Consider the following 26672-nt stretch of genomic DNA (forward strand, 5'->3'; position numbering starts at 1 on the left):
TATACGTCTACAAACACGAATTTGTATGAAACTGTTGTATTTGGGAATTTTTGGATTGGGGTTGCTTGTGTTGGAATTGTTTTTTATTGGAAACTTCAGGTGTCTATATAACAAGAATTTATATGAAATCACAACAAATACAAGTTTTATTGAAGATTTTGGATGAGGAGTTGGTTTAGATGACAATAGCCAAAAGAAACGGACCTGGGAAGGAAGGAGAAAAGAGAAAGAAGAGAAGAGGAAGAAAGGAAAGAAAAAAAAAAAAGGGCATGGGAAGGAAGAAGAAAGGAGAAAGAAAAAAAGAAAAAGAAAAAGAAAAAGGGGGCCTCGAAAGAAAGAAGAAAAGAGAAAGGAGGGAAGAGGGAGAAAGAAAAAAGAAAAAGAAATGGGGCTGGGAAGGAAGAAGAAAAGATAAAGAAACAAAAAATGGGGCCTAGAAGGAAGAAGGAGAGGAAGAAAGAAAGAAAAGGGAGAAAAAACTATACAGTTTTCATTTTTTTAATGATAATTTTAGCCTTCTAAAAAAAAAAACCATCATGGGGCCTTTATTGTCTACACAATCACAGCAATTCTACAATAAAAATTATCAAATAGTGTGACGCTGCTTTTTATACTTATAGCACTTTTACAAATATAAATTACCAAACACTTTGCTGCTTTATTTCACAGCTGATTATTTTCGCAGCACAATAAAAGCAGTTTCTTTTAAGTAAATTTAGGGCCAGTTTGGCATTGCTGTGCTGCGAAAATAATCGCTGTCAAATTTGCTGTGAGAGAAATCAGCTGTGAGAGAAAGTAGTTTGGCGTTTGGTAAAAATTTTGTTAAAAGTGTTGTTGGTATTGATTTTACTCATAATCAAAAAATGATTGCCAATTAATCATTAAACCCAACTACTCTTCGAAATTGATTCCTGCATAATCAGAAAATGAAAGCACTACATTAGCTGCTTTCCCTTATAGCTTTCTCTCACAGCAATTTTTAACAATAAGTGATTTTCTCACAGTTTACCAAACAGGTTGGGCTTCTCAAAATTTTTTAAAAATCACTTATCACCCCAAATAAGCAATGCCAAACTGGCACTTAAGTTTTTGCCACAAAAAAACTTTCATTTTTGAAAAAAATCAAAAATTTTTCAAAAAAGACAGAAAAATCTCTTAACTTTTAAACCAAAGACATGCAAATATAAAGAATTCCTTAGAAAATTCAAAATAAATAAGGGCAATTTTGTCTATTTTAGCTTCTTTTAAAAAATTTCTCTCTTATTTGGTCTTTTCCAAAGTATCCTGTCTTTTTAACTGTCAATTGGTTCGATCGGACTTACTGTCTGGAACCATGAACAGGGCCGATCTAGGCCGGTTCGGTCGGTTCTTCAGTTTAGCGGGTAGATTTCCCAGCCCTACTTGTTGCTTACCGCGCCAAATCACACTATTCCTTCTTCATTCACGAACACCGACTGCAACCAAGAAGACCCTAACCCTTAAAAAAAAAGTAGACCCTAACAATTTTACGCGCGATCCCCTCCCTGTACTGTTGGGCCTGTAAAAAATGAGAAGCAAAAACGAGACTAAGCGTTCTAAAGAATCGTCATCAGGTATGTTTCTACGTTCCGAGAAAGTCGTTTTGTGTTTTCTTGTTTGGTTCTGTAACTCTGTTTGGTTTTTTGTCTGGTTATCATTTACTTGAATTGGGGTTTTAATTGTGTTGTGGCATTCTTGAACTTGTAAATATTTCAGTTTTTTGGAAAAAAATTGTTTTAGTTAACGAACGAAGAAACGTTTAGATTAAAATGGTTGTGTGAGTGTGCTTGATTTGAAGAGTGTATTGAGTTCTGCGGGTTGATTTCGTTTTGTAGTGCCATTTGGTATTTATGTTTTCATATATATATATATATATATATATTCCTGTTTGTTTGGTTGCTGAGAACTTGTGGGAAAAGAAGAGAAAGTGAAATTGAAAATATTTATTTATCTTGGTGAGGTAGAATTGGATTAAACATTAGTGTCCACTTCACCAGATTCAGCAGCAGTTCTTGGCTTAGTTTGGTTGAGTGTTGTAGTTTTTATTTGGAACAAATAGCAGAAGCCACTTAGAGTAATTTAATGGAAATCCACAGTTGTGTGGAACCAAAGCTATTGTTGGTTTAAACTGTGCTTTGCTTAGGGAGTCTTAAAAAGTTGTGTCATTGATTGAAGTTAATACTTAATCTTGATTTCAGGAACTCTTGCCGACGTATCACTGGAGGCTGTGGGCAAACTTCTGAGGCGTTGCAATAAAACTGGGAGAAAAAAATTTGACAATAGTCTGCGTCAATGTGATTCAATTGGAAAGGTTTGCCCATTTATTTTTGTTATGAGCACATGCGTATGTGAAAATTAATTTTTTGAAATTTAGAGGCTTTGTCTTATGTTGGTTGTATTTCAGTCAGAGAGTGGGGCAAAGAGAGATGAAGAAGATGTGGATTCAAGAGTCAGAGGGAATACTTTGGAAACTGCGGGTGGTAGTAAAGATGCAAAGAGAAAGGTCTCTTGGGAAGAGAAAGTTGATCGGGACAGCTTTCAGTGCAGTTTTACGGACACTAAGGAAGAACTGGATGACTCGGATTGGGAAGATGGCCCAGTTCCCATTTTAAATTCCGTGGGCGATCATGAAGTGACTATTGAATTAAATGAGACACCAGATTCTACAAGAAGGAAACGTATTCGTCGGGCTTCTGCCGAAGATAAGGTGAATTACAGATTTTCATATGGAATTTGACATGGCATTTTATTTCATTATACCTTCCTTTTGTCATGACTCAATGCCAAAAGGGTTTGAAGTTCTCTGGCTTTCTTGCAGGAATTGGCTGAGCTTGTTCATAAGGTTCATTTACTTTGTTTACTTGCACGGGGAAGATTGATTGATAGAGCTTGTGATGACGCTCTTATTCAGGTAGGTTGGTTTTGGTAAATAGTGATCTTAATATTTGCTACATGAACTTACATGTTGAATTTATCAAAGAAAATAAAAGATACCACTAACATTAAATGTATAGCTTGTGATGATGCTCTTCTGCAGGTCATTGTTTCTTGTATATTATGATAATTGTTGGCATTGTCATCATGATAATCTGAGCATCTCAAAAGTCCATTGTTACTTGTATTATTCTTTTTCATTTTACCATAACATAACAGTGATAACACTATTTACAAAAATTGGGCCTTGTTTGCGGTCTTCTATTCTTAAAAGCTACCTATGTGGCAGGCTACTTTACTTTCTCTTCTTCCAGTACACTTGCTGCATATATCAAAGGTTGCAAAACCTACTGTAAAGGATTTGCGTCCCCTAGTCTTTTGGGTATGGCTTTAATTTTACTTTATTTTCTTGCATTATACATCCTGACTTTGTTTGTAGATTAATGGAATACAACTGTTCTATCTTGTTTGATTCGTTCATATCTAATTCGCAGTTTCAAAATAACTTCCGTGTTAGAAGTACAAGTGTGAGCAAATCATTTCATTCGGCTCTGACTTTTGCTCTTGAAACCCATGAAGGGACTCAAGAAGAGGTCAGTTTTTTCTAATATCATTTCACAAGGGTTTTTAAATTTGACTGAATTTCTTTGGATTCAATTATCTTTTGTAGACCTAGTCACTAGTTGTAAACTGGTACCTATGAACTATTGGAGTCTGATAAAAAAGTTAGTCTACATTTATGACTGATATATATTTTTTAAATTATAATGGTTGCATTGTTTTCTGTAAGTTAATTAGTGCTCTAAGAATATCATTTTTGTTGCAGATTGCTGCGTTGTCTGTGGCACTCTTTAGAGCTTTAAATCTGACAACCCGGTATGACATCTGTTATGACAAAACTGAGAATATTGTATTGTCCTTGCTGATAACCAGTGCTTTTGAATATAATTATCTTTTGTCTAAATTTTCAATGTGGTGATTTTTCTGGAGTAAAAAGAGAAAGAAAAAATCATTCTTATTGAAGACTTTCACCTTGAGGCTTCTTGCATGCTTCTTCAGCTTCTCCTCATTGAAAATTGGACTACAAAATGTCCCCTAATATTTCTAAGAATATTGCTGTCTGTTCTGTTGGTTTTTGAAATGAGGATGACCTTCTTTAAAAATTTCAAGTCAGTATGACTTACATTTCAAGAAGCTGATATCTTTAGTGAAGCAGAATATACTTGTACCCATCATTCCATTATAACATTTGATAATTTGTTATAGAAAATTTTGATTTTGCTTTTCATATCTGATTTGTCACATAGAAGGTCGCCTGGAGCAATCACTTAGAGTGCTATTGATTTCCTAGAAACTTTGTAGGAAGGCATAATTTGAGCTTTAGAGAGGAGTATTCTTGCACACTGGAATTTTGAAGTGAGGATATTGATGATCTAAGAAGTATAAAAATCTTAGCCCCTTTTAAATATTTGGTTAATGACTTGATAGCACTAGATTTGCTTATACAAAATATCAATACTATATTTTTCACTCTTGTCTGTTGGTTGCTTGGCAGGTTCGTGTCCATTTTGGATGTTGCCTCCTTAAAACCAGATGCTGACAAGACTGAATATTCTAGTGAAGATGCAAGCAGATCAAGTAGGGGAATATTCAGTACTTCAACTCCAATGGTGGCTAGAAAACAGGATGTCTCTGTGTCTCTTGGTAAATCACCTTCATGTAATGAGAGAGACAATGTCTGTGGAACTTCTCAGATGGGTTCATGCAGAAGTAAGGACTGCCACCCAACAAGTAACAACACTCAGCCCAAAGGTTCTTGTAATGCTTATGAGGTGAATGATAGAATGCTAGATACATTGGCTTGTGGGGCACATGATGATATCTCAGAAGCAGTCCTTAATAAGAAATCACAGGGATTAAAGAGGAGAGGGGATCTTGAGTTTGAAATGCAGTTGAAAATGGCACTTTCTGCTACAGCAGTGCCAACTGCAGATAGAGAAATGGGTTCGGGTATGAATTACTTGAACGGTAATGAAAATTTCTCTTACTCAAAAAGAATGAAAAGAATCGTTAGCGAAGAATCACGAAACTCGTCCCAGAGTATCTCTACTGCAGTTGGATCGAGAAAAGTAGGTTCTCCTTTGTATTGGGCAGAAGTATACTGCAAGGGGGAAAACTTGACCGGAAAGTGGGTGCATATTGATGCTATTAATGCAATTATTGATGGAGAGCAGAATGTTGAAGCTCTAGCTGCGGCATGCAAAACGTCTTTGCGATATGCTGTTGCTTTTGCTGGGAATGGGGCTAAAGATGTGACTCGCAGGTTATTTCATTGTCTTTGATTTTATCCATATTCACCATTACTATTATGCTATGCAGTTACTTTAATCTAATTGTTGTGTACTTTTTTACACACTATCAACTTCCTACCAGTTTCGTTCTGCAAAAAGTGTGAGTCCATACCATGGGTTGCATATTGTTTAAATTCATTGTTCCTGAGCTGGGACAGATTCCAGATGCCATGGTAGTGCTTAGACATGCTTCAAGTTTCTTGATGCAATTCAGAATGCATAGATGGATTAAATTAAAGGCCTGGTATGGATGTTTTGAGTTCATATGTAAAACATCGTCCTTTCTTCTTCTTTTAAACATCTGATCATCTCTGGTTGTCCACATCTGCGCTATAGGATGTGAATCCATGCTATTCAGTCCATAATGGTTGCAAAAAGAAGGCTCCTGGGGTATTATGATGTATCACTGAAAAAAAAGTGACCGAGGGTACTTGATTTGTTTTTGTCATTTGTTTACTAAATGTGATTTCTATTTGACATCATAAATCACCAGAACCAATGGTCATCGTGTTGTATTATTTTTCTGGCTTTCTTTCTCCTCTATGTCTCTCTCTGTCTCCTTCTCTCCCCTAGTGTATGTGTGTGTATGGCCTGCTCAGACACCAACACAACATATTAGAAGGGAGAAAATTCTGAGGGGGCAACATTCTTCAATGTATGGGTATCTGATGCTTTCCTCATTGATTGATCAATTGTCAATTCAACCCATTTAAAGTAAATCTACAAGCAGTACAGACTGTTCCTATTGTTTGTTAGATTGGGAAATTCCTCAGGGTTACATCAAGAAGCTTCGAGATGTGTTGGATTGCCTCAAGGTTAGAAGATCTATTCATTGATTTGAATACTTTCTTATGCTCATGTAGTCACAGGTTAAACCATTCTAACTCTTGAACTCCAGTTGACTTTTTCTCTGTGGAGTTGGCCACACCCTATGGGGTTTTGCGCACATCTTGCAGAGTGTATTGCGCCTTTTTAAAATGAATTCCAAACAGCCGTCTTGTCTTTTTGTGTTGGAGCCGGCATTTTTATTAAATGGTTCAGTTGATCATCTGCTTATTAACTTCATTCCTGCGAGATTTTGAGAGAGAATTCCTCAGAGATTGAAACTCTTTTCCTTCTCCCCTTGGTTGCGTATGCTCCACAGAGAGGAAGACCTAGAACAGTTCGCCAATGTTTTCTCTACCATTGTGCAACATCACCACCGTGACTTTGTTTGTAAATCTTCTCCAGTGACAATCACCACATGACTCACATAGAGAAGTGCTTAGATTGTTCATAGTGTTTGGTTGATTGCGCTGTGAATTTCTGCTGTGAAGTCCCAAAGATTTCAGTTGAAATTTCTGTATATTTGTAATGTGTAAGGTTTCATGGGTTACCATAATCCCTATTTAAATTTTAATGGATTTATGCAGTACCAGGAAACTAAGGGTGGATGTAAGCAACAGGCCAAACTGCCTAAAGTTGCTCTTTTTCTTTGTTATGCATGCTGAATCGTGTTATTTTCTAGTTCTAAAGCTTGTTTAACAGTGCTTACTATTATGTAATTTTGTATGCTTTACGTGCATTAGTTTTGATTTTAACCTGTGCTGTTCATGCTTCTGTTTTCTTGCATCTTATCTGGAGTTTTGAACATGGTTTTGCAGAGTTTGAAATGGGGTTGACTGACTGGAATCCCAGTCAGGTCCGTCACATTTCCAGCGAACTGTTTAATTCACAATTTCTAAAATAATTATATTTTGATCCTAGTTCCATTTGGATTTTTAACCACATTTTTTCCGATCAAAACCATATCCTGTAGGAGGCCCTTTATTTGTTAAATAATGTAGATCATTAGTATTACAAATGCCCACCAGTCGTAGCGATAATCGGGGTTGAAGCTGTGTGACCAGAGTTTATAATAGTGTAGGTCATTAGTAAATGCTCACCAATCGTTGCTATTGTCGGTGTTGTTACTATTATTGTTATTGTTGCTGTTGCTGTTGTTATTGTTCTTACTACTTTCAATCATCCTCAATACCAACTTGGTAACCCTGCAGGTACTGTCTGAAGTGGTATCAGATAGCATCCCAACGAGTCAATTCAATATGGTGGGATGCGGTATTGGCACCATTGAGAGATTTCGAGGTGACAGCAACAAGCGGCAGTGTCCATTTGGAGAAAGAACACACTGGATCCTCATCGGGACATGAACAAGCTAAATCCTTAAACATCTCTGACAGAGCGGTTATTGCTACTAGAAACTCCCTCGAGGATATGGAGTTGGAAACTAAGGCATTAACTGAGCCTCTTCCAACTAATCAGCAGGTATAGTGAATTGATAATGTTATATTACAAGATGTAACTTGCGTAGCTGCATGTTTTTTCATTGCTTGATCATTTGAACTTCCATACACAGGCCTATAAAAACCATCAACTATATGCTATTGAAAAATGGCTTACCAAGGATCAGGTACTTCATCCGAAGGGCCCCATTGTGGGTTTTTGTTCAGGTCATCCAGTTTACCCTAGGACATGTGTGCAAACACTAAAGACAAGAGAAAGATGGCTACGGGAGGGGCTGCAAGTTAAAATCAATGAGCATCCTGTGAAGGTCTAGTTTGGTTGATAGTATTTGGAGCACTTCTTGATGCATTAACTCTATTTGGTTTATTACTGTTCATTGTTGTTTACATATTTGCTTCCCTCCCCTCCCATTTCATTTCTTCAGGAGTTGAAACGTTCTTCAAAAGTCCACAAAGTACAGGACCCTGAATCTGATAATTATGTTGGGGGAAATTCTAAACGAACTATCGAACTTTATGGCAAGTGGCAACTTGAACCCTTGGATCTGCCTCATGCTGTTAATGGGATAGTGCCAAAGGTGAATTGCTTCTAAAGTTTCCGTGGATGTTCATTCAAATTAGAAGTGTAGATGAATTATGAATAAAGCGTCATTTTCTTCTTCTGTTTCTATTTTCAAATTTTTTTCCACTCTGCAAGCTAGTACTGCGCTTTTCCTTCCATTTTACAAAATTTGATTTATGCACAGGTTATATTTTCAGCATTCTACTGAGGTTAAAACTGCTGTTATTTAATCTATGCCTCCCTCTCTCTCTCTCTCTCTCTCTCTCTCTCTCTCTCCCTCTCCTCTTTCTTAAATATTTGCTCGAGAATGAATAACAGTAGTAGCTACTTCAGTAATAGTCAGTTTGGTTGTTCTTCAGTTCAAAATGGAGCTTCTTGTTACTGACAAATTCCATTTTTGATGCATAGAATGATCACGGTAATGTGGAAGTATGGTCTGAGAAGTGCCTTCCGCCAGGGACTATGCACTTGAGGTTGCCAAGGGTGTTTTATGTTGCCAAGAGGCTGGAAATTGATTATGCTCCAGCCATGGTTGGTTTCGAATTCAAAAATGGTCAATCATATCCTGTCTTTGATGGTATAGTAGTATGTGCTGAGTTCGGGGATGCAATAGTGGAGGTAAACTACATGGCTACCTTGATAATTTTTTATTTTTCTTGTGATTCAGTTTTATTTGGTGCCTTTCATTATTCAAAGCTCCTGAATCGTACCTCAAATCTTCCCAATGGGAAGGTGTTTTATTTTGTTAACTCTGAAGATGAATTGCTATTTGTCCATTTAAGTTGTTTGTGAATTTTCCAAAATTTTGTCCGTTCTTGATTCAATTGCCAGCACATTTCACCAAGAGATCTTGACCGAGTTTTTGGGCCACTTTTTCTTTAGGCATATGCAGAGGAAGAGGAAAGAAGAGAGGCTGTAGAAAAGAAAAAAAATGAAATGCAGGCTATTTCGCGGTGGTATCAGCTTCTCTCTTCCGTTGTAACTCGGCAAAGGTTAGAAAACCTCTATGGGGATTCCTCCTCATTTGTAGCATCAGTTAGCACCAAAAGTGTGAATGGTAAGTTAGATGTACAGGTTGATGGTAGTCCGAATGATGAGCAATCTCTTGCATGCCAGCAAGATGTGCATGAAAATAGGCCGGCTGGTCCATCAGCTGCCATTCCGGAAAACCATGAGCATGTATTCTTGACAGAAAACCAGAGTTTTGATGAGGACAACTTGGTGGTGACAAGGAGGTGTCATTGTGGATTCACGGTGCAAGTGGAAGAACTGTAGTATTTCCATATAAACAATCTTCTTGATTGAATTAAAGTGATGATGCTGCTTGTCATTTAAGGACGTGGGCTGAGCTCGGAATGAAGAACGAACTTCCATGTGTTTTTGACGTTGTAAGTGCATTCTGGCATTAGTCATTGTGAGTTTGATGAAATGTAAATGCAATAGAATAGTGATGTGTAGAAAATTTGAGGCTATCCTCATGTTTATAGTTCAATTTTCTGTCGCACTTAACTTTTGCTTTTATTGCGTTTTGGGTAATCAGAGTTAAACAGAGGTTTACTAAGGGAGATGGATGTTTTATTACTTTACCTTCTCGATTATATTCTTTTAGCATTTTCTTAGGACATCGGATCATTAATTTATACAAGGCACCCATAATTTCATAAATAAATCAAACTTTTGGTAGATTTTTGGTTGAAGGAATACTCAGTTTACATCTCAATCCAAGTGGCTGAATGGCTGAGTTCTGGGGTACCGGCAATGGAGCAATAACAACCAACGCCCAATGGTCCTTGGGAGTTATGAACATTAAAAGTAGGATATCCATTATGAAACCTTAAATATATTTATTTCCAACTGAATTTGAACCCCACAGCAGAACAATTTGAACAAAAATCCTTCATCAATTATACACCACATTCAACGCAAAATATGGAGGGTTCCACGGTCCACCTTTAAGCCCCCACATGAAGTCGCCATGGGACAAAAGGGCCTTCAAGAAAAAGACGCACCAACAGATAAAGACTAAGGCACCATAAATATTAAATATTGAGCAACCACTTTGCACAAAGTAACGGCCTTGTAAAAGAAAACACTTATTTTACGAGTTCTATTTTGTGTAAGGATTTGTCGTTCAAGTAGTTAAAAGCATTTATTTTTGCACCGGGATTCTAACTTCCACTCCCCCTTCCCCACAATCCCACAATATCACTTGTATAAAAAAGAAAAAGAAAAAGATGCTCTGTTTGGTAAAAGATACTGAATTGAACCATATTTAAAACGACACCGAACTCAACTATATTAAACTACTCATTGCCAACATAATCATTAAAATCCTACTGAAAATACCCAACTTTCAAATAAACCTTGAATAACCCAAATTAGCCTTCAGAAAGCACAGCCAAGCAACATGAAATTATGACCCCCAAAAAAAGAAGCTGAAATTTTGGCACAAGAATTATAAGATCACAACAACAATGAAATGAAATCCCAATCATATAATTTGTAGCAGTCATGTCATATCCCCTCTAAAAACTAGAAAAACCAACAGAGCCTCAAGCAACTGCATTACATTTTACAAGCTAGCGGTTAAGACATGACACAGCTAAACTAACAACACAACATTCAATTCTACAAAACACAGGGGGAGAGACACTAGAAGTGGTAATAAAAATCTATTGCTCAACACTAACTTCAGCACTCAGTGAATCCTTCACTTTTGGAGGCCTACCCCTTGGCCTCCCGGGCATTGTATCTGTCACCGTGGCCGAGCCACTTAAGCCTCCGGTAGGCTTAGCCATCTTCCTTGGCCGCCCTCTTGGCTTCCCACTCCCTGAAGACACCTTAACCTTGGGAGGCTTTGGGGGCGCATTGGGGTCCTTAGGCGGGCGGCCCCTAGGCCTTGTTGGGCCCAACACCGCGTCTGGTGGCAGTGAATCCTTGGGTTTTGGTGGCCTTCCACGCCCCCGCCTCGGGGGTGCATTAGGATCCGGCTTGGTGTAGTTGTTTTTCCAGAATACCAGCTCCCCACTTTCTTTCATTTTGTTCAGGTGGTGAGAGAGAAGTGAATTGTGGCCGGCTGGCAAATCCCCATATGTTGATTCAATGAACTTTGATATTGAGGATTTGTTCGAGCCATTCTTTTCATTCAATGCTTCAATGGCCTTCAGAATCATCTGAAATACCACAACTGAAACATTTTACAACAACAAAAACAAAACGAAAAATCCTTTTTCTTTGTATTGAGAAAATGCTCTTTGGATGAACTTAATGCCCAGAAATAGAAGGCTTTTCAGTCAGCATAATGCAGTTCAAGGGCTAACAAAAAACCATTGAATTTTTTTTTGGGTCCTGGTATATCAAATTATTGAACAAAGTAGCAGAACCCAAATCTATGAAACAATGTGAAATTTTAAGAAAATCCTAAAACTGTAGTCAGAATTTAGATGAAATAAATGGGTAACTTTTTTCAGGAATTTCCAATATTTTTTATTTTTCCTCAATAATTTACCCAAATTAAAAATAAATTTTTTAAAAAAAACCAGGACAACAGGTAGAGGTATTCAGATCAGTAAAAGTTCATTTCTGATGAGGAGTTTGAGAATTAAATGGAACCAAGCGCTCCATTTTTTTTTTTAAAACATTATTTTGGAACCCATCTAAGTCTTCCTTTTTCATAACACAAAATCCAAAAATGCAAACTCAAATCCAAGGTCAAGAAATATTAAGAAATTCAGCAGGAAAAAAAAAATCCCAATAGTTGTTAGAAATGTGAGAAATAATGGCTGAACATGAAAAAAAAAATAAAAATTGTTGTTAAGAGAAAATTATTTTAGTTTGAGATTTGGGCAGGAGAGAGAAGATGTACCTCAGGGTAAGGAGGGAGTGATAGAGGTTTATTAACCTCTTCAGTGGCCATTAAAATTGTTGCAGAGAAAGAGAATAAAATCTGTTTGAATTTGAAAGCCTCAGAGTGAAAAGAGTACCCCACAAAGTAAGCACACACACCACACTCTCAGCTACAGCAGCAGCAGCAAACCCTCTGTTCAAATTTCAGATGGTAAAACTCTAAACTGTTGGGGATTTCGGCAGAAATTTTGCAACTTGTAAGGATTTGAGAGCGAGATTTAAGCCAAAAGGATAAAGTAAAGAATAAAATAATTTTTTCCATTTTGGTTCTTGAATGGACGGCTGGGAGTTATGGAGTGGATGATGGAACGGTTGAGAGAGTCTGTCATGGGGGATCGCACGGATCGTTGACGTGGCAGGTGATGGAACGACTGGTTGGAACTTGGAAGCTTCTAAATACAATTATTTTTGTTAAATCTTTTTTTCTTATATACCAATATTCTTACGACCAAAAAAACAAAATTCATTTTTTTGGGAAATCTTTTTTATATAAGCGATATTAGGAGAGAGAAAGTTTTCTCACACACAATGTCAAGGTACCATTGGGGTTTGCTGTCATATTTCCAGTCGAGATCCAATTCTGATACCACTCTGTCACAACCCAGCTTCACTAGCAAGATATTGTTCGTTTTGGGCCTGGGCCCTCACGTTTTTGTTCATGAGCTCAAACTTATGCTATTTTGCCCAAAAAAACTCTTGCTGGGAAGTTAAGTACCTATATATATATATATGGTACTTCACCTTTCCCTCCTCAAGTGATGTGGGATTGCTCACAGATCTTGCCCATTCTCACCTTTAGGGCTCACAAGTCCTAGACTAGACTCTGTTGGTTTTTTTTTTTCCCCTTTCCCGATAATTTGCTTCCGCTCTCTTATTTATTTCTTCAATAACACAATTTTGAAAATCGCTACCCTAAATGGATGTATAAAGGCAAATACGTTGTAGCTCAACTGTAAAGGAGTCAAAAGGGTCGTGATGAGTTGGCACGACTCGTTTAAAATCAGGCCACTAGGTAATTCGGGTCGTGCCGTGACGGCCCATTTAATTAATTGTGTCTTGTTGTGTCAACCCATTTACAAAAATTATTAAGCTGAACTTGATCCAAACTCAAGTCCACATTAAAACAAACCATGCTCCGCTCGAGCCCGAACCACAAGCCCATTTAACTTTAATTACTTTTTTTAAACAAGAATTTTCTTTCAAGTCTTGTTATTAATATACTTCAATTTTATTTAGACCTCATATTAGTACATTTAGGAGTGAGCTCAATTTACAAATCTCATATTCTATGTACTATACCTGAACTCACTATAAAAAAAAAGGCAGTATTTTTAGGCTAGTTGACTATTTGCATACTAGTAATTCTTCAAAGTCACGGTCACTCTTTAAAATTTCTATACTAAATTGATCACGTATATAATTGTCAATAAGAAGAAAGACCACATAATTAATCGTATTAAATAACAATTAAATGTATGAAATTACAGTTGATATAATGAATGTAATAAATATACAACAACTATCATATCATGTGTTAAAAAACATATGATCTGCTTTGAAGTATCAACAACTATTCTGACCCAAAAAAAAAAAAATTATCAACAACTATCCTTTCCATTATTCTGGAAATTAGAGCATCTCTAACCAATATGTCAAAAGTGTCACATAAACATTTAACGGCTAGAAATAACACTCGCATCACTCTAACCAAAGTGTCAAAGCTGATGTATAATGAAGGCTGATGGTTGAGATGTTATTTTTGACATCCCAAAAGTAAGATGTCTTTCTTTTCTTTTTAATTAAAAATAAATCAACACTAAAATGTAATAAAATAATAATTTAATTTGACATATCGGGTGGAGTGTAAAGCTGTGTAAGATGTCAAATTGCCACATCAGCCATTAAATTTAAATTTAATGTTTGATATTTGACATCTCCCTTGAATATGCTTAAAAGGCTTGCCAACAGTCTCCAGAGTGTCAAATGGAGTTGGATTCCTCGAAGTATCAACAAAGCGGATCAAGCAGTGGCTAGTATTGGCATCAAAGCGGTGGGGCAAGTTTGTTGGGCTAAAAGGCCACCACCGTCTCTTCAGGGAGTGTTGGAAGCAGATGGCCTTCCTGGACCACCAAACTAATGTTCTTATCTTTACTTTGTACAAAGTTAGCCTCTCCACTTGCTTGCTTTGGCTGAGGGTGTGCTGGCTTAGTTTATAGGTTTTGTTCGTGAGAGCAACTCCAGCGGAAGAGGCTAGCCCGGGTAAGAGGCCCTCTAGGCCCCAATCCTGTTTCTAGCTGCCAAGGCTTGCTAGGGCAAGCATTGGGCTCCACAAACCAAGGCAAGGCCCAAGGAAAGACTTGCCTGGGCAAGATGACTTAATACTGACGTCAGCAGTCAATTTAAATAACAAAAAAATTGAAAAAAAAACTAAAATTTTAGAATTTTTTTTTTGAGTTTTTTTTTTTTTTATAAATCCTAGCCATATTCTTCACTTCTCACACCAAAACTCTATAAAAATTCCTCTCCTCATATCTCATGTGAATAATGGTTGCCCTTGGGTTGCCATGGCAATAGATAGAAAACCAATAAAAAATTACTAGGGCAGGCACTATCCATGTGAATAGTAACAGACATTGCCTTTTGTCATAAAAAAAATGGGTGGAAATGCTCTTAATGAAACGCCTTTTTTTTAAAATAAAAAATAAAAAAATTCTTTGACTTTTTTTCAAACTGTGTAAGGACGAGACCAAAGTCTTAAATTTCGATAATATCGCCGAAATCAGATTTGGAAACTTACAAACATAACTTGAATCTCATGTTTATTGGGTTTTTTTGTTGTTGTTGTGTGTTTTTGTTATAGGTACTTAGCTTGGCTATGACTACGGCAGTAGCGACAACATCGATGGCAACGAAAACGACGGATTTATGGGTCTTCTTTTCGAGTCTGCCTTTTTTCTAGCCATAGTCATGGGCTGAGGTTGGTGGTTGTTGGTTTTCAGTTGTTGTTTTGGTCCAGTAAGTGCATCAACTATGTCGAGTTTGATGCATGGTTGTGGTTTCTCTTAGGGAGAATTTGGGTTTGTAAGTTGCGTTATGGGTGTTATATTTGATTTTAAAGATTCGAGGCGATTAAGCCAGACTGTCTATGGCTTTGTGTGACTTTAAGTTGGTCTTGTGTGGCCTTAAGTGGAGGTGTACCATAAAGTGGTATTTCTTAGTTACTTTTCCACCATTACCAAACATGGGAAATGAATATTCCATTTTCTATCTCTTAGAAAAAGACATGGAAAATTATTTCACATCAAATTTTTTCTGTGAAATGGGACTTAAGTGTTTCATGTATTATAGGGTGATAACCAATTAAGAGATAAATTTAGAAAGCTTGAGTTATTGTGAGGTCTTGGGTGTATTAGGAATTCTCTATTATAAGGAATTGAATGTAGTGAAATCACATTAAAGTTTTTGTTTATTACAGATGTGGTGGACATAGTCCAATTTGAGATGGACCTTGTTAAATTCTTGTCTTGACTTTTTTTGTTGTTGAGAAATTCTAGGATTATATTCATAATTCAATCAAAAAGGCCACTAATCACAAATGACCAATACAAACTAGCCACAAAGTGCCATTACAATAACAAAGCGATCTAACATCAAAATTAAGACAATCTTGTGTGCCTCCACGAACGATCACGCAAGATCGAAGAAACTCTGACTAGGCATCCCAACTAAGATTGCAAACTCATAATAATCAAGAAGAGATAAAGCTTTAAAAAATCAAGTCATAACAATACAAATAAAACTCTCACAAAGGAGAGATGAAAAGCGCTCACAAAGAAGTGAAAAGCTCTCACAAAAGGAGAGGTGAAAACTATATAGAGAATCCAAAGAGTCTCTGTGACTTATTCCAAACATAAAGAAACCGAAAAAAGGATGGTGATGGAGATCCTATGCCGAAATGCAGCGCATGTGATGGTTGGAGGAAAATCATAACAAAACGAAGACAAATAGAGGAAACCCTCTGTCTCTAAAAATAGGGAAAGAGAAGAAGGGAGGAAGGCTCCTCTCTCCCCCCTCCCCCCCCTCCCCCCTCCCCCTTTTTCTTCTCAAAGTAAAAACGGCTTTAGGAGTGTTTTTTGAGAGAGAAAGGGCTAGAATTTCTCTACTTCACAAGATGCTTCAAAGTGTCTTGTCTTGCCTTAATTGTTGTTTTCTGCATCTATTTTCTCTTGGTTGGCTGTGTGACTTTGAAATAGGAATTTATTTTGAGAGTCCTAACATCTAGAAAAGACAAATATATATATATATATATATATATATATTAAAATTTTAATTAAGTAAGAATAATTTAGTATATTAATATTTTTTTTTAAATAAAAACAAAAATAAGAACATAGGTCGTATTTTTATAGGACACAACTTCTCTTATTTTTTTTAGTTGGATTCTCTTTCTTAATTCTAAAGGAAAAAAATAAAAAAAATCAATTGGCATACACTCACGTGTGTGCCAAGGGGCTAGTTTTGATAATGCATCATATTTTTCTCTTGGTTGGTTGCATCTATTTTATATATATATAGTCCCCTTTTATTAAGGGATTTTTCAAAATAATTTTATTTGAGGGACACCCTTTAGGACTAACTACAATTTTATGTTCAACGATCCGAACCATCTGTATTTTAAGTCTACATTCATAGATCATCCTTGTAAAAAATTACACAAATTGGAAACCATTTTGACATTTAATTGTGTCCCACAAAATCAATGAACACGGTGCTTCAAGAAAGTGCTAAAATTTCAATAATTTAATTGAGTGGTCAAATGATATATTGTTCAAGTGATTTTTTTAGATATGATCTATGAATGACTATCTATGAAATAGATAGTTTGGATTAGTGAAATACTATGCGGAGTGGCAGTACAAACAGTGGCGGATCCACAGAGGCGCAAGGAGGTGCAGCTGCACCTCCCCTTGCCAGAAAGCCATGGAAAAGGCTGAAAATTGCCCTTCTGCTGGTGTGCCCGCCATGTGCTCATCCTAATGCCTCAAAGATGTTTTCTCAGTTTGCTGCGCCAACAACGCACAGCGCGATCTTTTTTAAAATTAAAAAAAAAAAAAAAAAACTCTGGCTAAAACGACGTCGTTTTGGACCAGAGTTTAAAAATAAAAATAAAACAACGTAGTGAAGAAAAAGCCTTACCTTCTATAGAAGACGATCGTCCAATCCAACTTTAGAAGCCTTAAACCCTTACTACCATCCACTGTTCAAATGTAATTACTAATTAATCAACTAGGAATTAGAATTTTGGATTGAGAGGGCTCGATTGTATTAGAATTTTGGATTGAGAGGGCTCGGTGTTCTCGCAACAATCTCTGCACTAATGTGCTGATATCAAACAATTTTCTGAATAAAAAATACAAATATCTTGTTTTTACTTTTCTTGTTTGGCAAAGGCAAAGCAAACCCAACAACAACAACAAGGTCTGGTTTTGTTTTTCTTCTTCAGTAGCAAAAGGCTCTTCGGATTTATTTATTTATTTAATTTAAGGCTTTTTGGATTTTTCTTTTAAGTCTACAAGGGGCATACTGTAATCTTTAAATGGTCTTTAGAATTTTTCTAAATGTTATTTTTATTTTTATTTTTCTGATTTAGCTCTCTGTATTTGTATGATCAATAGAAAATTTAAGCAGAAAGTGACTATGCGCGACTCGAGGTATGATCAATTATGATTCATTTATTTAATTGAGAATTTGATATGCATTTTGATTAGATTAATTGAGATTGATTTTTGATTAGATTAATTGGTATTGATTTTGGTTAGATTAAGAGCATTTGAAATAGTTTTTTTAAAGAGCTTTTATCCTTTTAAAAATTGCACCTCCGCTGAAAAATTTCTGGATCCGCCACTGAGTACAAAGGTGTCCCTTAAATAAGTTTATTTAAGGAATCCCTCAACTGAAACTCTTTGTATATATATACAGTCCCTTCTATTGAGGGATCTCTACGAAATTTTTTTCAACAATCCAAACCATTTATTTTTCACATCTTCATTCATAGATCATCTTTGCAAAAAATCATGCAAATTGAAAATCATTAAGGCATCTAATTGAGACCAACAAAATCAATGAACACGGTGCTTCAAGAAAGTATTTGAATTTCAATAATTTAATTGAGTGGTCATATGATATCAGATTCAAATGATTTTTATTCTTATTTTGATAGAGATGATCTTTGACTGAATATATACAAAATAGATGGTTTGGAAAGCGAAATACAAAACTGAGTGGGCCCTACAAGGGTGTCCCTCAAATAAGAATCCCTCAATAAAAGCTTTCTGTATATATATAGGGCTCGCTCTGCATTATATTTCGCTAATCCAAATCATATATTTTGTATATATTCATTCAAATATCATCTCTACAAAAAATCACTTGAATCTCATATCATTTGACCACTCAAATAAATTATTGAAATTCAAGTATTTTCTTGAAGCACCGTGTTTATTGGTTTTGTTTATATCAATTAGATGCCTTAATGATTCAATTTGCATGATTTCTTGCAAGGATGATCTCTGAATGAAGATGTGAAAAATAGATGGTTTGGATCGTTGAAAAAAATTTCTTAGGGGACCCTATAGGGTGTCTTTCAATAGAATATATATATATATATATATAGAGAGAGAGAGGTTCTCTAATTAATGGAGATATGTGAAGTTTTTCATTCTTTTTTTCAATCATAAAAATTAGGTTTAAATGTCACAATGGTCTCTGTGTTTTACTGTGTTGGCCAATTTAATTTCCGTATTTTTAATTTAGCCAATTTAGTCCTTGTATTTAGAATAGTTATCCAATCCATTAAATATACATTGTAAACCTTTTTTTTTCGTCTTTTAAAAACCAAAAACGTTTTAATTTTTTTTAATTTTAAGAATTAACTTAAAAATATTGAAACTTCATTAAAACATAGCAAAGAACGAAAAAGACCCTCTTCACCAATCCCTTCACAGCTCATAAGCTGCAATTTCTTCAGCTTTCTACAGCTTCTCCAAAGCCAACCCAAGCCCCAATCATCAGCTCCAATTTCAGATAAACAAAGACTTTCCAAACCCAATTATGCATCAGAATCCTCGTTGCATCACCCATATATTGTATTGGCATCAACAACTAGCTCAAAACTTTCCCCACAGCAAACCAAGATTGACAATTCATTCAAAGAAGGGAAATTGAGAATCCACAATTTTATGTGTGATAGCATTTTGATGGTGGTGGCTGCTAGGATGGGCAAGTAGGGGGAGGTAGCTGGGATTGGATGGTGGTGCCTTGTTTTTTAATTTTTAGTTTTAGTTTTTGGATCTCATTTTAATTTTTTTAGTGCTTATTTATTTATTTATTTTTAAATTCAATTCAATTATTATATTAGTTTTTAAAAACTTTTTAACATCAAATTAATGGATTGGACCACATTGGTTAACGGTGTTAAACACAGGGACTAAATTGGCCAAATTAAAAACACAGGGACTAAATTGACCAACAAAATAAAACACAAGGATTATTTTGACATTTAAGCCTAAAAATTAATAAAGCTGAAAGGTGGGTGAATAAATACGTTTGGGGTGGCAATAGGGGGACTTAGAAACAAAACCGAGATAAGTAATAAAAGATTTTTTTTTAAAAAAAAATAGAAGTGATAGTCTAAATTATGAGGGGAGGGGATTTTTCACACACACTACCAAGATACTGTGACGGTTGATCTGTAAGTCAATACCTTTTTTCACTTAGCTAGACCCTGTTGGCATGAAAGAGTCCTTTGTAATGCATTTATTTTTTTGAAATTAAAACTGCCAAAACCAATGACAGACACTATAGTATAGGACCATATATGTGGTTTACAAAGACTTGTCCTGCTTTGAGTTGAAAAAGGCTGATGATAATATGACAGGCGGATTAAGAGTTACACATCCTCTTCCCCCACCCAAAAATAAAAAAGAGCTAAGAAGAAGCATGAGAAAATCAGAAGTAATTTCCTAACCAACAGATTCAAAATAGTATGCTTCTCTTCACCATTCACCTGTGCCAGGTAACTGCAGTGATGAAGAGCTGCTGCAAAATTTTGGGCATAGCATTATTCTTATACCAAACCCAAGTGGAACAAACAAAACTAGGAATCTCTCTCCTCCATTAAGAGATCTTCCCCTCATCCCACAATTTTTGTTCAACAGTATTTAAACAAAATGTGGATTCTTCATCACTGACATATCTGTTTCTGTAGGCATTCTGATCACCAGGGGTGCAATCTGCAATCATCAAACTGATTTATTATTTTAGGGCCGTTGGATAACCATTTCAATTTTAGTTTTTAGTTTTCATTTTTTGTGCTAAAGGATAGAGAAATAAGAGGGAGAATGGAGAATGAGAGTGGAGATGAGATTTAGTGGGAAGATGAGAGGGGAGGATGGGAGGGAGGAGTAACAAAAGTGAAAACAAAAACTAAAAACTGAAATCTATTTGAAATTGTTTTCACTTTCAAGTTTTTGTTTTCACTTTTGTTACTCCCCCCGCTCCAATCCTCCCCTCTCATCCTCTCTCTCAATCTCGTACTCACTCCCATTATCACTCTCATTTTCCTCTATACACTAGCACCAAAAGTGAAAACTAAAAACTAAAATTAAAATGGTTATCAAACGGGCCTTAACGTTTTTATTTTCGGAAGTGACAAAAATACATGCATGCTTCTTTATCCTACTCCTATAGATTAGAATGAATGTAGAAATTTAACTAAATTTATTTTATTTTTCTGACTAGGTTGTGTTATTTTATTTGTTAGTTGGTCCACATTTTGTCTTGAGAAGAGCAGTCTTATGTGTTAGAGTGGTGTGTGTGCCTCCAACATTGTTTTAGTTCTTCCTAAATAGTAAAATTGAGTTGTGAACTTTGTGAATATTTTTCTCCAAATTAATTTTTGCTGTACAAAGTTGGAATCAGAATCTGTACCTCTTAGCTTCTCATTGTATCAATCAAGTGCAACTTCACCCTCAGGATCATTCAGGTTCTTTACGCGGAGTTCAACGACCCTCAAATCCTTGAGATGTTGCAGGATCTCTTGGAGAAGATCCACTCCCTTGTCTCCCTTCTTTATGGAGCCCATACAATGCTTTAGAAACTCCCTGTCTGCTTCAAGAGCCTGTAGCCTCTCATAAACATGATCCACCTCCTCTTCAATGGCTATTTTGTTATCATGCAATTCAAAACTGGTAAATGAATTCTGCATTCCAGTAGATTCAGATTCAGCTTGTTCTTCATGCATCAACCCTTCCTCTGTTTCATTGTCAGTTGCATCCAAAAGTGGAAGAAGCCTCTTTGCCATGGAACCCAACGTTTGTCTCTCAGGATGGTGTTGATCCTTAGAAAATCCATTCGATATCCCATTTTCTTCTGGACTACTAAAATCATGATTCTCTTCAAAGTCTTTAACACTACACGTTGAGGAATGCTCAATTGATTTAACATCCTCGGAGAATTCCTCATTTTCACCCAATGTGATTAGCTTCTCCTCCAATGCTTTGAGCTGATCAAGAATGGACAGCCTCTCTTCCTCGAAGCCAGCTAGTGATTCATCAAGAACACTCATATTTTTAACACAATCCAAAGCTATTTCTTCCAAACTTAGAGCCGCTTCATCTGTAGTATTGTGGTTACTGCTTTCTTGTTGGCCACCGAAGCCACTATCTTCATCCCTTGCTTGAGAATTAAGATCAATCGATAGCGCATCACTATCCCATGAATGGCTGCAAGAAGCAGAAGAGTTTCTACTTCTTACACTTCCATATTTAATTCTGCTCACAGTCCTCATCTTCTCTTTTTCCTCATAATCTAGGACTTTCTTTTGATAAACTTCCACTTCTTTCTCTAGTTCTTGCTTTTCCTTCTCCTTTTTGTTCATCAACTCATTCAAAAGTTGTAAGGCATCCTGATCATACTCAGATTGTTCTTCCATCATCCTCTGGTATTGCAATGCCTCCATTTGCATTGCTGCCTTCTCTTCTTGAAGCCTTGTTATCATAGCCATAGTCTGGTTGGCAGCAATTGCAGACGCACTCCTCTCTTCCTCTAGTTCTGCATATAAAGAACTTAAAGCTTTACGTTCAGCTGTCAGCACTGCTTTGAGCCGTCCAATGGTTGCAACAGGATCCCCAACTTCCATCTCACTTACCACACTTCCATCTAAATACTCTTCTACCGCTGATTCCTTTTTTTCATCCAGTTTCTTGTGCAAGTAACCAAGACTGTTTACAGAAGTTGGTGTGGCAGGAAAATTCTCTTCCTCTGGTTCATTAGGCTCTGAACACATGCATGAATGATTTATTTCTTCTTGAGCCTTTTCAAGCATGCTTGTTTCCCCTTGCAATGTAGCTCTTTCTTCATGCCATATACCTGTCAAAACTAAATATATTTTAAAAGAGTATAAAGAATATATTTCCTTGTATTAAACAGATTACACAAAGTCCCTATTTATACTGATACAGAAAATCTACGTAAGGTAGGAAATAATATAGACATGAATACAATCCGATTTACAGCAGGAAATCCAATTTACAGTAGGAAAAGCTAATTGCTAGGAGGAGATTGTGAAGTTGACTTCCGTGTGTGCCAGGAAAGGAAAGCTGCGTTAACACCAGCTCTTTCTGATTTGATAATTACACAACTTACAGTACTATGTGTTTCCTCACATGGATTTTTGTCTGTAGGTAGAGGTAAGAATGAACTTGAGATTTACCATTATCATTCTGAGCCATGAATGTGTCAGGTACATTGGGAATTTCGAAGCATGGCGATGAAGAACCTTCTCGAGCTTGAGGCTGATCAGTTGCATGGTCAGACACTTCCATATGTGCCAAACTTCTTGATAGAATGTGATCAACAGAAGTACTTTCTTCTTCAGATGCTGCTTTCATTAAGAAACATAATTAGAATAGGCCATCATGGTCCGCGAAGAGAAATAGATTGCAGTGAATAAATGTCATGAATAATTGCAATTTCTCTGTACCTGGTGGATCATTTGGTTCCTTCTTATCCGGCTCTTCAATGCGAACAAATAATTTTTGACGTCCTGGAGCAGTGACAACTTGATCAGATGGCATGCAAACCAAATCTTGTTTTCCCTCTTCTGCATCTACAACAGAAGAATTATCACTAAAACCCCTCGCCTTCTCCAGGCTTTCAAGATCCCCATTACTCGTCTTCTGTGAACTCTTGTTTATCATGAACAAAGCTGCTTGTCCCGAGAGTTGATGTCGCGATCCAATACTTGGCTCAGAATCAAAACTTCCTTCTTGATGATCATGCTCTCTCACATGTTCCTCTTTTGCATTGAGGATTCCTTGGTCTATTCTTGTTGAAAAATCAATCAACTCAATGGGAATCAACCGATGATTGAGAGCACAGACCATACCATTTTCGGAAGGCAGGGGGATAATTTCAAGAGAGTAATCTTCTCCAAAGCAACACTGGATGGTAGTAGCACTAGCATCAGAGGATTGATGGACAAGCTTCATGCTGTTAGAATCTGACCGTATAATGTCACGAGAACCTGCTTTGCTATCTGCATTCGCGTCCGTTTCATGACATAGAAATGTCGATCCAGACCTTGGACAATCTTCCTCTGCATTGCCTCTGAAGCTAGAACTACAAACATCAGATGAGAATTGATGTTCATCTGCCACTCTATCATCCTCATGTTCTTCATTAGTTGTTTCCATCTCATAGCCATTGTCACTGTGGGTTGACAGGCTATCAGGTTTGGTTGTGCCTTGGTATTCTATAGTTGAATTTCCTTTCTTGGCATACTCCAAGGAACCCCAAGACGGCTCAAACGGCGAAGAAGGAGAGTAGAGCTTGCTGTTCAAGCTCTCACTGCAGCAAGAACATACACAAGGTAATTTCTCTTCTTTTTCAAGCTTGTTCTCACTCAACCACGAAACGAAAGCCATACTTGTTGGCATTCCAGTAGAATTTCCTCTAAAATTTGGTTGAGAAGCCAAGCAGTTGCCACACATATTATGTGATTTGGCCAGTTTTTTATGATTCAAACAGTAGCACATGTATGATATCTCAGTGGCATGCATCTCACATACATCATCTGTGTAAGACTTTGAGCTCTTGCCTCGTTCCAAGATGTGCTCAACTCTACAAGTACACAATGGGCAAGGTGGTTTGAGGCCAAAGTACTTGGAAAATTTTGTGATCAAGTAACTGAACAAAGAGTTGAGGAGGAGGAGCATTATCAAAGTCCATTCAAGGACAGCATACACTAGAATTACAATGAACTTGGGGACGCTTCTATGCAACCTGGTTGCAAACTTGTTGGGAGCCATGGATGTAGAGAGAGAGAGAGAGAGAGAGAGAGAGAGAGAGAGAGGAATGCTTTTCAAGTTTAGACAGAACAAGACTTAGCTGTTGCAAGAGAAGCAGAGATGCTTCCCAGTTTGTTGTATTTTTTTTAACAGTAGTATATTATAATGTACATGCCAAATTTTGTCTTGGGAAGAACTTGGGAACGTTGGTTAAAGACCTTTTTTAACTTTTTTTTAATTAATGGGAGACATGAATTCGACTTGAAACCTCTTCCAACTTTAATAAGAGAAATACCACTAAATAAAGAGGTAGTTGGTTCCGAATGTTTGTTAGAAACTGTATTACCGCTGTATAAGGAAGCACATGCTATATCTAATACTCATAACCAGACCCCCTACACCTCCAATTTAAGCTTTCAAGTTTCAAGTGATGATCACTAAATTCAAATTATTCTTTAATAGTTTTCTTAGTTTTCAACTTGTTAATTGATACTTAGATATACCACTAATATAAACTATATGCTACTTGGGATTCTTATATTGAAATTAAAGTGACAGGCAGGGAATGATGAAACATGGGCTGTCAACAGTGGCAGGCATGATGGAAAAGCTATGAAGAAAGAAAAAGGTTCGTGGAAAAAAAGGGAAGGGAGTGGATGAAATTGGGGATTGTGACAGTGATTGAAGAGCCTTTGTATGAATAAAGTTGGTTAATAATGTTTGTGGGTTATGGTCTCTCTCCCTGCTTTTGCTCCCTGGCGGGCCTCTATGCTTTCTTTAACTTTTGAAAAGCTCACTCATGGGTCTTGAGGCACCTAAGAAATATAATCAAAGATTCTAACTAAAGCATACCAAACCAATGCTTTTTTGAAAGATTTAAGGGTGTACTATTACAAAAACAAAACAAAACCCAAAAATACTTTTTTTTTTAAAGTCAAAAAGAAAAAGTTAGAGTTACCAAACACCCTTAATAAAGGCTAACGGGGTCTAACCTAGTGAAAAATAACATCAACTTGTAAGATCCCACATCAACCAACGGAGAGGGGGTGATGTGCCTTATATGTGCACACCCGCATCCATCTAGCACGAGGCCTTTTGAGAGCTCACTGGCTTCGGAATTATAGGAACTCCGAAGTTAAGCGAGTTGGGGGCTAGAGCAATCCCAAGATGGGTGACCCACTGGAAAGTTGCTCGTGAGCTCCCAGAAACAAAATCGTGCGGGCAGAGAGGGGGGCCCAAAGCGGACAATATCGTGCTACGGCGGAGTTGATCCCGGGATGTGATAATTTGGTATCAGAGCCACTCTGCCGTGTGGTGTGAGTGTGCCGACAAGGACGTCGGGCCCTTAAGGGGGGTGGATTGTAAGATCCCACATCAACTAACGGAGAGGGGGTGATGTGCCTTATATGTGCACACCCGCATCCATCTAGCACGAGGCCTTTTGGGAGTTCACTGGCTTCGGAGTCGTAGGAACTCCGAAGTTAAGTGAGTTGGGGGCTAGAGCAATCCCAGGATGGGTGATCCACTGGGAAGTTGCTCGTGAGCTCCCAGAAACAAAACTGTGCGGGCATAGAGGAGGGCCCAAAGCGGACAATATCGTGCTACGGCGGAGTTGATCCCGGAATGTGACAAACTTGCAAGTCATTGGTCTCAAATTCGAACCCCATAACATCTTAACAGTGTATGTGTGAGAAAACCAACCTCTCTCTTCCTAACTTTGACAACAACAACAACAACAACAACAACAACAACAAAAACCCTAAAAAAGAATCGTGTTTAACAAGAATTAAAAAAATAGTACCCCCACATGCGGCTAAATTGCTCATGCTAATTCCAATCACAAAGGTAAACATTGGATAATGGTGTGAACTTAGACAGAGGACAGACTAAAGTTGGGAGGGACTTAAATGATGTTATGGGGTCGGCTTGTCTCTTGAATTAAAATCTGTCGAGGGTGCAATTCATGTGCAACTCACCATTATTAAGTGGAACCAAATGATGATCGCTTCTTTCATTTTAGTTTGTAGAACAGATATGGTTCAATTTGGTAGCATGTTGTAAAAACGGAATTTTAACCCATAACCAAACTAACTGGCACCAATAAAATGATTGGAACAAATTTTCCTTTTATCATGGTTCAAACATTTGCAAACCAGTCATCTGCCGTAGTTAATCAGATCAGTTATTGAACTTTACTAGTATTTGACACAAACCAAAACTACACGATTCGAATATGACTCGATAACCTTATAGAATTTGTAACTAATCACCA

General features: G+C 36.9%; 3 protein-coding genes across 7 annotated transcripts; 1 reads left to right on the forward strand and 2 right to left on the reverse strand.

Moving 5' to 3' along the window:
* Positions 1–1281: 1281 nt before the first annotated feature.
* LOC117622065 (DNA repair protein RAD4) lies at positions 1282–9714 on the forward strand. Of its 3 annotated transcripts, XM_034352586.1 has the most exons (13): positions 1282–1592; positions 2217–2329; positions 2423–2725; positions 2837–2929; positions 3242–3334; positions 3447–3545; positions 3779–3828; positions 4508–5275; positions 7340–7607; positions 7699–7893; positions 8011–8163; positions 8556–8765; positions 9030–9714. In XM_034352586.1, exons 1-13 carry the CDS (start codon positions 1547–1549, stop codon positions 9420–9422), a joined length of 2784 nt encoding a protein of 927 aa, XP_034208477.1. In that variant the 5' UTR covers positions 1282–1546; the 3' UTR covers positions 9423–9714. The 3 variants fall into 3 exon arrangements, with proteins under 3 accessions (XP_034208477.1, XP_034208478.1, XP_034208479.1); XM_034352587.1 differs by lacking the exon at positions 3242–3334; XM_034352588.1 differs by lacking the exons at positions 1282–1592; positions 2217–2329 and having other exon boundaries at positions 2555–2725; positions 2818–2929.
* Positions 9715–10622: 908 nt separating this feature from the next.
* LOC117622356 (HMG-Y-related protein A-like) lies at positions 10623–12303 on the reverse strand. Its single transcript, XM_034353008.1, has 2 exons — positions 12013–12303; positions 10623–11320 (listed from the first exon to the last, which is right to left on the reverse strand). Exons 1-2 carry the CDS (start codon positions 12061–12063, stop codon positions 10820–10822), a joined length of 552 nt encoding a protein of 183 aa, XP_034208899.1. The 5' UTR covers positions 12064–12303; the 3' UTR covers positions 10623–10819.
* Positions 12304–19918: 7615 nt separating this feature from the next.
* On the reverse strand, positions 19919–24537 carry LOC117623538 (myosin-binding protein 3). Of its 3 annotated transcripts, none has more exons than XM_034354555.1 (4): positions 23095–24537; positions 22825–22992; positions 21042–22490; positions 19919–20344 (listed from the first exon to the last, which is right to left on the reverse strand). In XM_034354555.1, the coding sequence occupies exons 1-3, from the start codon at positions 24419–24421 to the stop codon at positions 21061–21063; spliced, it is 2925 nt and encodes a 974-aa protein (XP_034210446.1). In that variant the 5' UTR covers positions 24422–24537; the 3' UTR covers positions 19919–20344; positions 21042–21060. The 3 variants fall into 3 exon arrangements, with proteins under 3 accessions (XP_034210446.1, XP_034210447.1, XP_034210448.1); XM_034354556.1 differs by having other exon boundaries at positions 19919–20358; XM_034354557.1 differs by having other exon boundaries at positions 21042–22481; positions 23095–24536.
* Positions 24538–26672: the final 2135 nt, after the last annotated feature.

The sequence above is a fragment of the Prunus dulcis genome, chromosome 3 (assembly GCF_902201215.1).
Source record: "Prunus dulcis chromosome 3, ALMONDv2, whole genome shotgun sequence".
In the NCBI taxonomy this organism is placed as follows: domain Eukaryota; kingdom Viridiplantae; phylum Streptophyta; class Magnoliopsida; order Rosales; family Rosaceae; genus Prunus; species Prunus dulcis.